This window comes from Bombina bombina, chromosome 1 (genome assembly GCF_027579735.1).
Source record: "Bombina bombina isolate aBomBom1 chromosome 1, aBomBom1.pri, whole genome shotgun sequence".
Classification (NCBI taxonomy): Eukaryota; Metazoa; Chordata; class Amphibia; order Anura; family Bombinatoridae; genus Bombina; species Bombina bombina.
In genome coordinates this window covers 1021951886-1021971078 of record NC_069499.1, presented here as the reverse complement: position 1 = coordinate 1021971078, position 19193 = coordinate 1021951886, and the positions used below count along the sequence as shown (strand labels likewise).

Below are 19193 nucleotides of genomic sequence, written 5' to 3'. Positions count from 1 at the left end.
ACTGCTGGACCAATATCTTGAGGGTAAGCTGGCAGAGGCCCGGGCCCAGCTGCTGGATGGGCTTGAAGCAAGGTTGCAGAATATTCAAGGAAATTGTGACACTAAAGTTCGGGCTGTTCAGAAGGAATGTCAGGATGGAGAAAATGCAGCAAGGCATAGGCTGTTACAGGAAATGGATGGAAGAGAGCTAGAAATGCGAAAGGAAATGTCTCAAATAGGTGCTACAGTGCAGGGGCTTAATGCACCTGAGGGCTGCTGTGGACGTCTGGAGGAACTGACTAGGAGAGTAGAGGAACTTGAGCGTGGAATGCGTCAGCTAAGTGAGGAACACCGCAGCTTGAGTCAGAGACTGGATGTGGAAGTCATGCACCTTACTCTGGAGCCACAAGTCTCAGCAAGGCTAGATGAGGTGGAGGGTCGTTTGAATCTCACTGAGGAGGGAACTAGGAGGTGCTGCCAAGAAGGAATGGAAAGGGGACAGCTGATGGCCGAGCTAGATGGCGTTAGAGCATCTATAGATGACAAGGTCCGAGTCCTGGAGGAGAGGTTGTTAACTGCTGTAGGAGAGTTGAGCAATGCCACTGCAGCACTTTCTTTAGATGGGGCCACTATGCCACTATTAGAAGAGCAGATGTCAACATTACAAAAAGAGGGCATAGAGGGTATGACAGATGTGCAGAGCCGACTTGCTGCTATAGAGGAGCTGTGTGCAGCTGGATGCTCAGTACCTGGAGATTCATTACTGGAAATCCACAATGAAGTGTCACAGTGCAAAGAGCAAAACCAAGATCTTCACAGTCAACTGGGCCACCTCAACAACACAGTATTGAACATTCAAAGGCAACTGGAGAGACAGAAAGAGGAGACCTTGCAAGGAGAAATCACTCTGTTGCAAGTCAACCTGCGGAGTGTGGGACGGTCTTTGCATGGCCTGGAAGAGACAGTGACCAGGTATGCTGATGCTGTTACCCAGGTGAACTCTACAGTTGAGGAACGAGGGAGCCGACTGAATGAGGAACTGCACTCTGTCCAGGACAAGGTGGTTGGACACGGTTCCCAAATCCGCTCTAGTCGGACACAGTTACTTGGGTTACGTGGAGATATGGAGAGGATGAAAGCACGTTTGGCAGGACAATTAGGTAGCTGCCAGCAACTGTCTCGAGAATTACATGGGGAGGTGGCTCAATTTGAGCGTAGGGTGTCGGAGGTGGAAAATGCATGTGGGAGTCCAGAGAAGGACATTTTGAGCTATCTTGACAATGTCAACAGCACATTAGCTTCTCATGAGCGTGGTCTGGCTGCCCTTAGGCTTGAACTAAGCAAAATCAACCATCATGCACCAATTCTGCCACAACCACCCACAACCCAAGCCACTTATGGTGAGCAATAGCACAGGAGATCTATGAAATTAGGACTGTGGACTGACTTGTGGATATAAATTGCAAAGCATTGCACCTCTCAGAATTTACCCCAGGAGGGTTACTCACCTCATTAAAGTTTGTTACTTCATAAATTCTGGTACAGCTTTACCAGCCTAAAAAGCCACTATGAGTGAAGTCTAGAAAGTGGGGCTTTGTTTGGTGCTAGGGCATTATTATTATTATAATTATGCAAAGGAAGTTCTACATGACTCCTTATATGTTATGTATTTGTGTCTTGTATAACCCCTGATTCACTGCAGGATTCTGGGTTTCATCAGTTCTGTTTTTGTTGATTTTTACCTTGACGTTACCTTTATATGGAAACCTCTCAACTCTGTTTAAGCCATCAGGCTTTGCACTGTCAAAGGAACGTTTTATATGATGGAGTCAGAAGTATTGCTGCTTCCATAAAGTCAAAACTAATCATGTTTGTTCAGATGTGAGCAAGTGGCACCAAAATCATCAATCCCGGGAACAATATAGGGCATCACTTTCTCCAGTGCTATCGCATTACCTTACATTGAAGTATTGATCACACCATACTCCTTTTCCACACAAAAGACATTGTGCTGTCTGCCAACTGTTCCTTTTACTGAATGAATCACTGTTTTAAAGGCAAACACACAGTATTCTCCTGGCCTACAGCTTACTTCAAGCCATGATCACAAACCATTGAATACCCACAAATATTTTTTTTTTTTCATAGTACTTGAGTACACGAGTTTATAGCTAACGTATTTTAAATTTAACATAATCTAACTAAAATTTAGAATACTTGCTGAAGGGAGCTTAATTTTACAGTATTAGTACAGTCATCTCTGGGGCCCCTGGGGGGGGGGGGACTTGTGTACTTGCCTAATATAGGGTTTTTGGAGATTCCAGTGTTAGAAACAGTGGCAAGTAACAAGTAAATGCCCTTCTTTTCAGCTTGAAACGTTAAGAGGTATTCATTGATGCATACACAGTTTGCAGATACATATTGGAGTGCAGCCTGAACATGCCATCACTTCTATTGTCTGAATACAATGTGCGCTGCAAGTCCCCTTTACACTCTAATGCATGATGTTCTAATGTTATGAGTGGAGCTGGCGCCACCTTGTGGCAAATAAAAACATTACTTGAAAATTCAGAAAATAGTATTTTACAAATGTTAAAGCATTGATTAAGTTCACCATTGTTGCTCTAAAATGTAACAATTTTAGGCCCTGTGACCCAGATCAATGACCTGTACATAATGAGTTTGCCCAAAACCTGATAAGAAGCATCACATTGACCCTATTAATTGTTAATTTACTATAACACCAATCATATTAATGGTGACGGTGTCTGTTGGTGCTCTATATATTTGAGAATATAATTTCTGGCCTATTCAGAGCTCCAGCAGTTACTTTGCTTCTCCTATTATATGCCTCTTAGCCCAAATATATTATTTTTTTTTTAAACTGGTCTATGTTGTTACTGTTTCTAAATCATCTCTAACTGTTGGTTTTTATTTACATTGGGGTTAGATTTGTCATTTCAATTTTTGTGAAATGATGGTTTATAGATTTACTAAGTGGTCTCTCCAACTTCACTAGTTCATATGTTATTCTATGCAGCTGATTCACTAAAGCTTACTAATCTCTCCATTCTCTAGCAAATTGGCTGCTTATATTAACATAGGAGCTGGTGACTTTGGAGACACCATGAACAAGGCCCCTTCATGTACCTCATTTTCTACAGAAAGATAAGGTTTTGCTGTGATTTTACATTACCCTCAAAATTACACAGCCACGGAATGTGTGGCTTTGTGGAACAATGCTTTAAGGCATAAACTGCATGTTGTCAACTGACTAGTGAGCACCCTCATTTTCTTAAACTTAAACAATGACAATACGTTTGCAAGGCAGTCAAAAGTAAATAACAACACCTGTGTCCAGTATTAAACCAAACAGTCCAGTAAATTGTACATAAATACTGTACAATTAACTGATCTAATATTTTCCTCATTTTTATGGATACTGAGTGTAGTGTTCTGCGGTGGTAGAATTCATTAAGGACATTTCTAATTAAAGTTCCTTTGCCACATGGTTTCCCTCTCAGTTCATTACTTTTCTGCACACACCTCATGGGTGGGATATTTATATTAGCAGCGTTGGGATCCTCCTATTCGTGGAGTTACCTTAGGGGTGGGATATACAAGTTCCTCTATATTGGAGAGCAGTTAATAGAAAAAAACAACTGTAATTACCTAGATAAACATTTATGAATTTGTATAACGCTTAAGTCTACACATGCTTTGCACTACATCCACTAGGATTTAGAACTGGATAACACTGTTTCATCTCATTTGCATCTTTGAGCCTATAATGTGTTCTTCTTCCATGTAGTTTTACTTTATTAAAGGGGCATGATTTTGATACAGTGTACAATTTTTAACAACTTTCTTCGCTTCTATTATCTAATTTGCTTCATTCTCTTTGTATCCTTTATTGAAGGAACAGAAATGCAAATGGGTGAACCAATAATATGAGGCATAATTGTGCAGCCATCAATCAGCAGCTCATAAGCCTACCTAGGTGTTCTTTTTTAACAAAGGATACCAGGCAAAGGAAACCAATTAGATAATAGAAATAATATGGAAAGCATGTTCTTTCTGAATCATGAAAGAAAAAAATTGGGGTTCATGTCCCTTTAATCTATTTTTATAGTAGTTGCAGATTTTATATTTTTTTTATCTACTCTATAGGCGACACTGTGAAACAAAAATAACTGGATATCTGCATATTCCTGCAGTGCATCCCCTTAACTTCCATTAGTTTTACCAAATATGCAGACCAGTGGCGTTTAGTGTCTCTTTAAGCAAATCCACCTTTACAATTGGATCCATTAATTAATGCAGCCACTTCTGGGGTGCTATTTATCCATCCAAAATATTTCTTTAAATCATATTTCAAATCGCTTTCTCTATAAAAAGTAGCATAAGCTCCTCTGGCAGGGGAAAGTCCATTAGAAAACAGACTGCCGGCCTTTTTTTATGCAGAGGATACATTTTAAACTGTAATAAATAAAAAAGAAACCTCTACATTTATCAGATGTCTTATGAATATAATACTGCATGTGTCAGGGTTGTTGTTCTTTTTCATTTTTTATTATATTTTTTAAAGATGTTTAATATTATTTTGAAGCATAAAATTTAAAGAGAAGTAAAGTAAACCACAGATAAGATTTTTTTTTCTATTTTGGTTGTTAATTGTCATTGTCTAATATAAAAATTGTATTGTTGTTCTGTGGGCTCTGGAGGAAGAGAAATAAAAATAAAAAAAAACCTTGTTCAACCAGTTTCTTACTTTATTACTACATAGGAGTACTAATAATGATGTATACCTTGGTGTTAGTAGGATATGAGAGATATATGCCCTGATACCTCCCAACATTTGTGGTATTAGGTACTCAGGAGGGGGGGGTCACCATTTTTGGGGCAAGACAGTGTCTGGTCTGTTGGTGTCTTGTTGGTCAGTGCTCTATGAGCAGAGCTAGGGGACATTCTGCAAATAGGGACATAAGGCTGCCTCAGAGGAACAGAGCTCATAATTAGGGACTGTTCCTCTTAAATAGGGACATTTGGGTTGTCTGCAGAAATTCTCCAAAAGGGACACAATCAGACTCAGGTTTTCCTCTATGTGAAAAATGACCACTGTTATAAAAGATTAAAAAAACACACATTTCAAAAGGAATATTATCTAACTCACATGTTCCTCTACATTTTCCTCATTCTTCATCTTTAGGCCAGGATCTTGAGACAAGTAGAAACACACATATAGTGCAGCATAAGCAATAAAAACATCTACTCACTGGGATGTATTGATAAAAAAATATCTTATTTTACTTTTGAAATGTTTCTCCTCACAGACATATTTTTGAGTTTTTTTTTCACATTTCCTTAAAGGGACATGAAACACAATTTTTTTTTCTTTCATGATTCAGATAGACTATGGAATTTTAAACAACTTTTCAATTATCTTCTATTATCTAAATTTGCTTCATTCCCTTGGTATCTTTTGTTAAAAAATATACCTAGGTAGGCTTAGGAGCAGCAATGCATTACTGGGAGCTAGCTGAACTCTTCTGGCGAACCAATGACAAGAGGCACATGTGTGCAGCTACCAATCAGCAGCTAGCTATCAGTACTGCATTGCTGCTCCTATGCCTACCCAGAGAAGCAAGTAAAGTAGATAATAGAAGTAAATTGGAAAGCTGTTTAAAATTCCATGCTCTATCTGATTCATGAAAAACGTGGGGTTTACCTTTAATAAAACCTGTGTCCGGTTGCGCACCTTTTGAAAAATATTTGTAAACAGTGTGGAGAGACTGCAGTGACACAAGGGGAGTTCTATTACTTGCTCACTATTTTTTATGTTTTGTATTTTGTTTTTGACAAATATCTGTGTATTAGGAAGTGACAATTAAATAGACAAACATCCCTGTCCAGCTTACTGTGGATTTTAAAGGGCATTATTTTCCAAGCATTAAAAATATTTACCAACCTTCAAAACTCCGGTTTTGATTCTTTGAAGAGTAATGAAAACAAACAGACTTTTATGTCCCTATAAGTGTCCTGATTTCAGTGCATTAGGAGGTGAGATTTATATTCCAGAATAGACCGACTGCTACACCTGTATTAACTTTGTTTAATGGATTAAAGATATTTTGGATTCTACTCCTGGATTGAGCCTTTTCTTTTTCAAAAATTATATTCCAGAATGCCTGTGTCGTTCAGCGGTCAATTTTCTAATATTCTAAAGAGGACTAAGGTGCATGACAAAGTTTTTTTTATTGCTATGATGAAAAACTAAACGTCCAGCAATCTCTCTATAAAGAGAAGTTAAGAGATGTGTGTCCTTAGCACCTCTTGTCAGGGGGTGGTTTCAAGTCTATTTCAAGAATAGTAGAGGTCCAGTTTCTAGAAGACCTCTGCAAGATGTTCTTCGTTGATTTCAAGCACAGGTGTTCTCCAGAATGAAAAGCTGTTGAAATCTGAAGATAGCAGTGAGGTGACTGAATCAGTGGCCAAAGGAGGGAACATGACGTTCACTAATTCTTTGAGAGCAGAGTACCTGGAGATGAAAGTAAAAGGAAGATAGTGTGAGGTAGATATGTGTCATCAAGGCCCCACATGTCAGGTCACACCTGCTATCAAATTTGCCTTTATACTCACGAGGATTTAAAGCTAGGATTTAGCTCTTGAGTCAGTACCCCTTGTGGGTTCACAGTGAAGATTCGAGATTCGGGCACCCCCACTTGCTTGTAAGCCATAACATCCTGAAAGTAAAAGGGAAGAAAACAGGAAAAAATACCTTAGCTGTATATTAGTATATAAGTTATGCCCATCCATATTCTGTTGTGACTGTACCAATACAATCCTCACATTCCGTCTGTGCCCCCAGCATCACTCAACCTCCATGTGTCTGACCCACTTTATTGTTCTGTTCCCCCTGCAATCTTCCCATCTGCATTTAGACCCTTCACACTCATTGTATCTGTGTCCTCTTCAATCCTCACCTCAGCATGTGTCTGTGCCCCCCAGCAACACTCCCCTCTCTCCTCTTGCAGCCTTCCCTTTACATTGTGTTGCACTGCCACTAATGCTCCCCTCTCCCCCTTGCAACCTTCCCCTCACATTGCATCTGTACCCCTAGCAACACTCTCCTCTCCCCCTGCAGCCTTCACCTCATATTGCGTCTATACCCTCAGCAATGCTTCCCTCGTCCCCCTGCAGCCTTCCCCTCACATTGTGTCTGTACCCCCAGCAATGTTACCCTCTTCTCCCCTGCAGCCTTCCACCCACATTGCACCTATACCCCCAGCAACACTCCCCTCTTGCCATGCAGCCTTCCTCTCACATTGCGTCTACACCCCCAGCAACGCTCCCCTCTCCCCCTTGCAGCCTTCCCCTCACATTGTGTCTGTACCCCCAACAAGCTCCACTCTTCCCCCTGCAGCCTTTCCCTCACATTGTGTCTGTACACCCAGCAACACTACCCTCATCCCCCTGCAACCTTCCCCTCACATTGTGTCTGTACCCCCAGCAACACTCCCCTCTCCCCCTGCAGCCTTCCCTTCACATTGCGTCTATACCCCCAGAAACGCTCCCCTCATCCCCCTGCAGCCTTCCCCTCACATTGTGTCTGTACCCCCAGCAACGCTCCCCTCTTCCCTCCTGCAGCCTTCCACCCACATTGCATCTATACCTCCAGCAACACTCCACTTACATTGCGCCTGTACCCCCAGCAACACTCCACTCTCCCCCTGCAGGATTCCCTTCACATTGCATCTATACCCCCAGCAATGCTCCCCTCTCCCCCTGCATCCTTCCCCTCACATTGTGTCTGTACCCCCAGCAACGCTCCCCTCTTCCCCCCTGCAGCCTTCCACCCACATTGCATCTATACCTCCAGCAACACTCCACTTACATTGCGTCTGTACCCCCAGCAACACTCCACTCTCCACCTGCAGGATTCCCTTCACATTGCGTCTATACCCCCAGCAACGCTCCCCTCTCCCCCTGCAGCCTTCCCCTCACATTGTGTCTGTACCCCAGCAACGCTCCTCTCTCCCCCCCCGGCAGCCTTCGCCTCACATTGTGTCTATACCCCCAGCAACACTCCTATTTAGCTTATTTTTTTGTTGAATTTTTCTCCATGTCGTCGAGTTTTTTATATTTGGGCTCTGTCTCTGTGTTGTTGTCTCTCTGTGCTTAGGATCCAACCTCGCTATGTTTTTGCATAATGTTCAGTTTCTTAGATTATCATTAGAAAGGACATAATTTGCAGCCATAATTAGCATTTTAATACTTAATTATTAGGCTTTGTGAATGTGTGTGTATATATATATATATATATATATATATATATATACACTGCACAATAAACAGTGAACCTCAGGATTTCTTCAAAAGAATAACAAATTTATTTAACGTTTCGGGGACATTCTTCCCCTTCTTCAGAACACAAATATGATGCACAGCATCCAACTTAAATAAGACAAAAAAGCAATCAAACAATTACCTCCCCTTGTGTAAAGCGCCAAACAGTGTGTGAGAATCGCCAAACCGGAAGTGCCTCGACCTCACACTTCCGGTCCGGAGTAAAACAAATACAAAAAATATCAAGAAGATTTAAGCGAATGTTTATATATGTTTTTGATAATTGTGATATTTTTTGTATTTGTTTTACGCCGGACCGGTGTGAGGTTGAGGCACTTCCGGTTTGGCGATTCTCACACACTCTTTGGTGCTTTACACAAGGGGGGAGGTAATTGTTTGATTGCTTTTTTTGTCTTATTTAAGTTGGATGCTGTGCATCATATTTGTGTTCTGAAGAAGGGGAAGAATGTCCCCGAAACGTTAAATAAATGTGTTATTCTTTTGAAGAAATCCTGTTCACTGTTTATTGTGCAGTATCTATATTTGTAACAGTAACTCAGGTTGGTGTCCCTGGAGGGCGGATTCTCATATGGTGGATTATATATATATATATATATATATATATATATATATATATATATATATATATAGTCCATTTAAATGAGCATGTCCTTCAGAACAATAGGTAATGGTTTTAATGAGAAAAAAAACTGATATTTAACATAAATAAACATTAAGGAACACATTTCCTTACATTTAATACTCAGTGGAAGTTATAACAAGTCATTTGGAACACATTGAAGAAACATAAAACCAAAACTTCCTCAGGACCCTTAAAGGGACAGTCTACACCAGAATATTTATTGTTTTAAAAGATAGATAATCCCTTTATTATCCATTCCCTAGTTTTGCATAACCAACACGGTTATAGTAATACACTTTTTACCTCTGTGATTATCTTGTATAATTAGAGGATTTGTGGCATTAAAGCCAAGTGCTGAATTAGACACTATAATATCTCAAATTAGTTAAAAAGGAAGCTGACACTTTATTTAACATATATACAGACGAACAAGTTACCATAGATTGGATCAATAAGGAAATGGGTATATAACTTCCAGTCCTAATTAGTCATTATGTTTGAAGCCAACTAAAAATAAAAACAATAAGGCTAAAAACAGGGCTGTGTGCCCTGGATAGAGTCCTGCAAGGATAGGGAGAAATATCAGGAGTAATGGGGGGGGGGGGGAGATAAGGTGTAAGCAGTAATGCAGTATACACAGACTATGCGCTCAAAGGCGTCCTCCTGCCTGCGTACTGCTGGAATTTAACCCAGTCAGCCGATTTCTAACTGCTTCCCTGTTGCTTTACACACATACAAGCATACACAGTATCAAATCTCCTCTTGATCTTTAATCATATAACAAAGAGCGTGACTCTGTAGCAATAAATCCCTATTCCTCAATCAAATGATGATTGGCTAGTTAATATGTGGTACAATATATCACAATGTATCACACCGTGAGTGGCTGTCTATGTGATAGTCCTCATATATCCATGCAGATAGAACGTAAGGGCTATAACTCGGAACCCTCCTTATCTATATTTATGGCTAATGTATCTGGACATACAGGCTATACCATTTGTACACACACAAAATAATATGTAAAATGTAAAGTTCAATAAGAAAACAAGCCGTTCATAGCTCCCACAATGTAGGACCCTTTTCTCAGGCCACGCCCACCGCCGCGTTTCGTCACTCGTACGTGACTTCGTCAGGGCATAGGGCCGACCCAGCCATTCAGTCCACTTGATATATTCTTCGGTTACCATGGTTATAACCTAATATACTGAAGTGCTAACTGTGTACTCTTTGTGGCGATCATATTTGTAGGAACTTGTTCCAAACTATTATGAGGCATTATCACATGTTTATTTTCACAGGTTTACAGTAAACATGTCGCATTCTCAGAACGACTATGTCAAGATATCTTAGTTATTTTTCAAAAGCACTGCATAGAAAACCCTTGAGCCCAGAACTCAACACGGACACACATGAAAAATCATTTCGATTGTACAGGGTCCCAAAATCCATTTATATTTAAACTAATGCTTATACAAAGATATGCTATAAAATGCCCCATAAGAAAATTTGAAAAAGGTCAGATATACAATATTTCAAATTCATTACCTAAAACACCTGCCTTAGGGCAATGCTCTTTTAACATTACTAAATGGACGTATTCAGGATATACAAAAAACGTCCATTTGGGTACTAGCGTATATAACTCACTTGACTAATATCAAAGTATATTAGTGTATATTTTGACCAGTAGCGGTATTACATATTCCCCTATCTTCCCCAATATATGTATTGGCTTCAATGTAGCCTTTGTCTGATCCGATGTCTAAGGTGCATATTTGAATATTTCTATATGTATATTTCATGTATAAATGTTATTTATTTTGTATTCCTAAGTATTATCTATATTATCGCTACCTCTATTTCATTATACTTATATATCAATATTGTAATATATGTTTAGGGTATTAGATATATATAATCTCTTATTCACAATATATTAAGAATTATAAGTTGGAATCATCCTTATATTAAGTGGTGTTATGTCACCTAGACATTCCAAATTAAATTAGATACTGCGGGGATTGTATGCCCCATCGTAAATGGTAAGGGGGTACCGTATTTATTAGTATAAAAATATATATATATATATATAGATTATTAGGCAATAAAAATTACGTCAAAACACACCCTCCACGGATAGTATATAGTGGTTGTAATGCTTAAGTGTTTAGAGAAAGCTCTTATAGGAAATTGCTTCATTTAAAGCTTTTGGGGATGCAGACTGTAGTTCATGTATCCATCTGCATTCTTTTTGCAAAAGCATTTTGTTTATGTCCCCCCTTCTACCTTTCAATTTCAGTTGTTCAATTGCAAAAAATACACTTTATATTTGTTATCTCTATGTACTGTATTTATATGTTTTGCCATATGTTAAGGATATTAAAGGTAAAGAGAGTAGGTGGCAATGGTGGGCTACCTATCCTTGATTTTGATAAATGGAAGCAGGAGGGCGAAAGGCTTTTCACTCTCAATGTAGGCAACATATGTCCACAGGCCACTAACATTGAAGAAGCTTTCAAAAGCATAGCAAAAATTATGAAAAAACAAGTAAAATCGTTTTTGGGAGATTTTCAGTCTAGAAATTTATGTTAAAAACAAACTTATTCCAAGAGGTTTACGTATCCAATTGGCACCCTCTTTTCACATTCCTGATGAAAATCTCATCTTACGGTGGCAAGAAATTCTGACCCAATGTTCCCTTGATCTCATGAAACTCACATTAGAATATGAAAGAAACCATTATGAACAATTAATGAAGTTATTAGAGGAAGCCAAAGTACAAACAAACAAATTTACATCACATAAAGATTTTGAGTCTTTGGACCAAAAACTAAAATTTCATATAGATAAACTAAAAGAAGAACTGAGTGAGACAAAAAAATAGGAAACTACAGAGAGAGTGGTCAAACCATCAGAAGGGAAACATATATAAAGCTAATTACAAACGTAGAAACACTAGATATACACAAGAACCGAAATACAAAGCGCATACATTAGATAATTCCTCCACAGATTCAGAACCCTCAGATGAGGAAGAAACACAAACAGTTGCAGCGAATGTAATAATACCAACAACTGAACCCTCAATCACGGGGATTTTTTTAGAGAGAGACCTCTTTCCACCAAAAAGAACTATAAGAATGAGACAACAAAGCGGAACAAAACCACCAAACAAACAAAAATGAAAGAGGCAGGACTACAAATCATTAATTTAGCAGGTATAGATCTAAGACAAGAACACTATACCCTGTTATCAAAGAGCCTTTCCTTTATTCCCACTCCAAAATATGATACGTTTATCTGGGTGAAGGACACACATGTATTTGCAAGAAAGCTGGCATTACACAAATTTTATAAATATGCTAATAAAACCTGTCTTACTGATATGGGGGTAGAAGAAGATGACCAAGAAATAGTGAATTTAATGCTAACACTATTAGATGAGAATGATGATCTTGATAATGCTCCCACTAGCAGCATTGTAAAACCTAAGAGAACCTTCAGCCCACAATCTCTAAATACCCTACCATTGATAAGTTTGTTTCTCTGGTAACCACCGAACTCAAAGCACTAAACTGTAAAAGTAAAACTAGGAAAAAAGAAAGAAAGGCTATGTCTGAGTTGAAAAACAATTCTGATATAACAATAAAAAGTGCAGATAAGGGTAGAAACATGGTAATTATGAATAACACACAGTATAAAAAGATGTGTCTTGATATTCTAACTATCAAATACTCACACATGATCCTACTCAAATATTCACCAAAGAATTAAAATCAATGTTGGATAGAGGTTATGGTGAAAGAATAATTTCCAAAGCTGAATACAAATTTATGTGTAACATGACACCCAGGATAGCAACATTCTACAGCTTACCTAAGATCCACAAAAATACCAATGAACCACCAGGTAGGCCGATTGTGTCGGGCAATGGTTGCTTGACAGAAAACATCAGTATTTACATTGAAAAGAAACTTAGAGAATTTGTGTATACATTGACATCTTATGTCCAAGACACTAAAGATGTTCTCAAGTGTTTAGAAAACATCAATGTACATGATAACACTCTTTTGGCAAGCATTGATGTTGAAAGCCTATGCCCTAATAGCTCTCACACATTGGCGAGACAGGCTGTACAATTTTTTCAAAAAACTGTAAATCCAATAGGGAGTGAAGAGGATGACTTTATCATAGACCTACTTGATTTTGTGCTAAGGCACAATTATTTTTGGTTTGATAATAAAGTATATCTGCAAAAGAAGGGCACAGCAATGGGTACATGTTGTGCCCCTACATATGCAAATTTGTTCTTGGGGTGGATCGAACATACTTTTATCCTTAATCAAGATATAAATCCATTTATGAGATTCATGGATTTATACATTTGCTACATCGATGATGTGCTAATCCTTTGGACAGGCACAAAAGAGGATTTCACAAACTTTGTGTGTTGGCTTAATGATAACGCCCATGGAATGCACTATACTTCTACGATTGAAGAGATTAGTATCTCATTTCTAGATCTTGAAATCAGAAAGGAGGTAGATGGGTCCCTAAACACGAAGTTGTTCAGAAAAGAGACATCAACAAATAGTCTCCTTAATTGTGACAGCTACCAACCAAAATGCCAAAGGATGGGTATACCTTTTGGACAGTACCTGAGAGCAAGACGAAACTGTAGTACTGAGGAAGATTTTGAGTCTGAAGCAAAAGAACTATGGAAGAGATTTAAAGAAAGAGGTTACCCGAATAGGTGTCTCAAAAAGGCTTATCAACGAGCCAAAGCATTAGAGAGACCAGTTTTATTACAAGAAAGAAAAGATGATGATAGACCAACTACCCCGAATAAAATCAGAATCATATGTACTTTTGACAAGAAAAATAGTGTAATTCGTAACATCTTCCAAAAACATTGGCACGTATTACAAGAGGACTCTGATCTTACAGAAGTAATTACAGACAAACCCACGATAACAGGAGATCCCAGAATCTAAAAGATATCCTGACGAAAAGTCATTTTTCCCAAATAAAGCCAAGGACATGGCTGCAGGAAACAAAAGGTTTCCACAAATGTGGACGTTGTCAGGCATGTAAGAATATGTCCCCTCAAAAATACTGTGAACATCCAAAAACAAGTAAACGATACCCAATAACTGACTTTATGAACTGTAGAACTAAGAGAGTTATATATGTTGCCATGTGTAAACGTCCCCTGATCTATGTGGGCGAAATGTCTAGAGAACTTCGTACAAGAGTACTTGAACACATGGGGGACATTAAAGGGAACCGAAATGTACCCAGTGGCAAAACATATAAATACAGTACATAAAGATAACAAATATCAAGTGTATTTTTTTTGCAATTGAACAACTGAAATTGAAAGGTAGAAGGGGGGACATAAACAAAATGCTTTTGCAAAAAGAATGCAGATGGATACATGAACTACAGTCTGCATCCCCAAAAGCTTTACATGAAGCAATTTCCTATAAGAGCTTTCTCTAAACACTTAAAGGGCCACTGTAAGTAAATATTTTCTATGCCTGTTACTAACTAACTACCCCAAATACGCTTTTTATCAATAGCATTTCATTAACATATCTCTACCGTATATCAGAAATCGTGTCTGCAAATTTAATTGTTTTCCAAACCCACTCCGTGGGTATCCTTTGCTCTGTACCAATCCGTTTACAATACCTAGGTTTCAAAATGGCGCTTTAAACAAAGTTATTGGTTTAAGTATTTTGAACACTCAGTGCTGAAAATAGAGGGCAGGATAACGTGACATCATCGGCGAATAAAAGATATAACTTTTAGAACGTTATGAAACTTCGTTTTGGAGAAAATATAGGTGAGTAGGTATTAATTAATGTTTATTAACTTTAATATGTTAGTTGTTTAGCTTAAAAATTATAACAGAAAGTAATCCTTTAAGCATTACAACCACTATATACTCACTATAAACTCAGTGGAGGGTGTGTTTTGACATAATTTGTATTGCCTAATAATCTATCTTTTTTTTTATACTAATAAATACGGTATCCCTTACCATTTACGATGGGGCATACAATCCCTGCAGTATCTAATTTAAATTGAAATGTCTAGGTGAAATAACACCACTTAATATAAGGATGATTACAACCTGTAATTCTTAATATATAGTGAATAAGAGATTATATATATATATCTAATACCCTAAACATATATTACGATATTGATATATAAGTATAATGAAATAGAGGTAGCGATAATATAGATAATACTTTGGAATACAAAATAAATAACATTTATACATGAAATATACATATAGAAATACTCAAATATGCACCTTAGACATCGGATCAGACAAAGGCTACATTGAAGCCAATACATATATTGGGGAAGATAGGGGAATATGTAATACCGCTACTGGTCAAAATATACACTAATATACTTTGATATTAGTCAAGTGAGTTATATACGCTAGTACCCAAATGGACGTTTTATGTATATCTTAAATACATCCATTTAGTAATGTTAAAAGAGCATTGCCCTAAGGCAGTGTTTCAGGTAATGAATTTGAAATATTGTATATCTGACCTTTTTCAATTTTTCTTATGGGGCATTTTATAGCATATCTTTGTATAAGCATTAGTTTAAATATAAATGGATTTTGGGACCCCTGTACAATCGAAATGATTTTTCATGTGTGTCCGTGTTGAGTTCTGGGCTCAAGGGTTTTCTACGCAGTGCTTTTGAAAAATAACTAAGATATCTTGACATAGTCGTTCTGAGAATGCGACATGTTTACTGTAAACCTGTGAAAATAAACATGTGATAATGCCTCATAATAGTTTGGAACAAGTTCCTACAAATAGGATCGCCACAAAGAGTACACGGTTAGCACTTCCGTATACTAGGTTATAACCATGGTAACCGAAGAATATATCAAGTGGACTGAACGGCTGGGTCGGCCCTATGCCCTGACAAAGTCACGTACAAGTGACGAAACGCGGCGGTGGGCGTGGCCTGAGAGAAGGGTCCTACATTGTGGGAGCTATGAATGGCTTGTTTTCTAATTGAACTTTACATTTTACATATTATTTTGTGTGTGTACAAATGTTATAGCCTGTATGTCCAGATACATTAGCCATAAATATAGATAAGGAGGGTTCTGAGTTATAGCCCTTACGTTCTATCTGCATGGATATATGAGGACTATCACATAGACAGCCACTCACGGTGTGATACATTGTGATATATTGTACCACATATTAACTAGCCAATCATCATTTGATTGAGGAATAGGGATTTATTGCTACAGAGTCACGCTCTTTGTTATATGATTAAAGATAAAGAGGAGATTTGATACTGTGTATGCTTGTATGTGTGTAAAGCAACAGGGAAGCAGTTAGAAATCGTCTGACTGGGTTAAATTCCAGCAGTACGCAGGCAGGAGGACGCCTTTGAGCGCATAGTCTGTGTATACTGCATGACTGCTTACACCTTATCCCCCCCCCCTTTACTCCTGATATTTCTCCCTATCTTTGCAGGACTCTATCCAGGGCACACAGCCTGGTTTTTAGCCTTATTGTTTTTATTTTTTGTTGGCTTCAAACATAATGACTAATTAGGACTGGAAGTTATATACCCATTTCCTTATTGATCCAATCTATGGTAACTTGCTCGTCTGTATATATGTTAAATAAAGTGTCAGCTTCCTTTTTAACTAATTTGATTATGTTGTATCTAAGCCTCTGCAAACTGCCCCTTATTTCAGTTCTTTTGACAGACTTGCATTTTAGCCAATCAGTGCGGGCTCCTAGTAACTCCACATGCGTGAGCACAGTGTTATCTATATGAAACACATGAACTAACACCCTCTAGTGGTTAAAAAATCTGTCAAAATGCCCTGAGCTAAGAGGCGGCCTTCAAGGGCTTAGAAATTAGCATATGAACCTCCTAGATTTAGCTTTCAACTAAGAATACCAAGAGAACAAAGCAAAATTGATGATAGAAGTACATTGGAAAATTGTTTAAAATTACATGCCCTATCTGAATAATGTAAGTTTGTTTTGGATTAGACTGTCCCTTTAACAAGCCAGATATTTATTGTATCTTAATTAGAGCACAGGAGAAATAATCAGCTGATGGGTGAGTTGATTATTTCACCTGTGCTAGTTAAGATATAATGAATATCTGGCCTTTAATGGTCCTGAGGACTGGGTTTAGGAAACACTGAGCTAGAGCATGCAATTTTAAACAACTTTCCAATTTAGTTATATTATCTGATTTTCTTTGTTGTCTTAGCATCCTTTGCTAAAAAAAGCATACCTAGGCAGGCTCAGGAGCAGCAATGTGCTACTGGGAGCTAGTTGGTTGTTGCTGGCTGCACTTATTTGCCTTTGTCATTTGCTCATCTGATGTGGTCAGCTAGCTCCCAGTAGTGCATTGCAGCTGCTTCAACAAGGGATACCTAGAGAATGAAGCAAATCTGATAATAGACGTAAATTAAACATTTGTTTAACATTGAATGCTCCATCTGAATCATGAGATAAAGATTTGGGGGTTTAAGTCTCTTTAAAAGGAAACAATTGTTACTGTTCACAAGTTCACTGTCTGTATAACAAATTCTCCTACTTTAAATTAGGGTTTCCAAGCTCTTCTCAACTCTGCAAATGTCCCTCCAACCCCTCTGCCATAACATATTTTGTTGGTGTCTAAAGTTTAAGTACGGGTGATGAACATTTCTAAATTGATCGCTTGCATCATTTTTAGGTTAGACCGTGATAATACAACCTTTTTATAGGGACATTGTACATTACATTTTTCTTTGCATAGATGTTTTGTAGATGATCCACTTATATAGCCCACCTGGGAGTTTTTTTGTAACAATGTATTGTTTTGCTTGTATTTTAATAACATTATGCTGATTCTCAGACTCCTAACCAAACCCCAAAGTATCAGATGTAGACCCAGGTCTACAGATTATTGCTGTTATTGTTTGTGTAATGTATTTTCATATGCAGGGGGAGGTGTCTGCTCTTTCTGCTTTCCCATCCCCTTTCACTGGGTGTCCCGGCCTAACCTCATCAATAGTACTAAACTGGGAGCTACTAAGCAAGTTTTTAAAAGGTTTTATACTGGATTTTTAGATCAGTATCAGTGCATATTCTTCTTTATAGTAGTGTTTGTTACATGGAGTTAAATTGGTGTACACTGTCCCTTTAATGCTAATTCAAAAAAGGGGTCAACTCTTCAGTTACCCTTAATGTTATAATGTTGTTTCCTTCTTAGACAAGGAAACAGTAGAGCACCTGTGCAAAACTCTCTGCATGTCCCTATAACAATAACCCCCAGACTATCCATATCTCACCCTCCCCTTCTCTAAGCATCCACTATTTTGTCTTCTCATGAACTACTCTGTCTCCTTAGAAACACTTTCCCATCTAATTCTCCTGTCTCTAATCACACCCGCTCCTACAAGTCTCACAGTCACCTTCTGTCACTCACACTCCTACTACTGCTTGCTGCTGGTGACGTCTCTCCTAACCCTGGCCCTGCAGCAGTCACCACACTTCCACACTCTCGCTCAGTCTCCCACAGTAAAAACTCTAGGTCACTCATAGTAATCTCTTCTCCATTAACCCACAGCGCTTATCCCCTTTCTTTTCTTGTGCACTCTGGAATGCTCGCTCTGTCTGTAACAAACTTACAACTGTTCATGACCTGTTTGTTTCTAACACTTTCAATCTTTTAGCAATTACTGAAACCTGGCTATCTTCTTCTGACACTGCTTCTATTGCTGCTCTCACTCACGGAGGCCTCCATTTTAGCCACACACCTAGGCCAGGTGAGGAACATGGTGGCGGTGTTGGGATCTTTCTCTCCCCCTCCTGCTTCTATCAGTACCTACCTCCGTTTCCATCTCTCTCCTTTCCCTCCTTTGAAATCTACTGCATTCGCCTGTTCTCCCCTCTCTCTCTCTCTCTCTCTCTCTCAGAGTGGCCGTTATCTATCGCCCCCCTGGACCAACCTCCCAATTCCTTGACAACTTTGCTGCCTGGCTTCCTCACTTTCTCTCTACAAATACACCTGCTCTAATTCTGGGGGACTTCAACATCCCCATTAATAACCCATCTGCCCCTGCTGTCTCTAAACTTCTTTCACTCACTAACTCCTTCTGCCTCTCACAATCCACCCTATTTCCTACTCACCGAGATGGACACTCTATGGATCTGGTATT

The 19193-nt window shown here is 38.6% G+C and overlaps 1 protein-coding gene and 1 pseudogene across 1 annotated transcript in view; one reads left to right on the top strand and one right to left on the bottom strand.

Moving 5' to 3' along the window:
• Positions 1–4738, top strand: part of LOC128662706 (EMILIN-3-like) — a 13917-nt gene extending 9179 nt beyond the window's left edge. The window contains exon 4 of the mRNA XM_053716635.1: positions 1–4738. This exon is cut by the window's left edge and continues 400 nt beyond it. Coding sequence (XP_053572610.1) covers positions 1–1390 — 1390 coding nt within the window. The 3' untranslated portion in view covers positions 1391–4738.
• LOC128662581 (phosphatidate phosphatase LPIN3-like) overlaps positions 4731–19193 on the bottom strand; it is a 29749-nt pseudogene continuing 15286 nt past the window's right edge.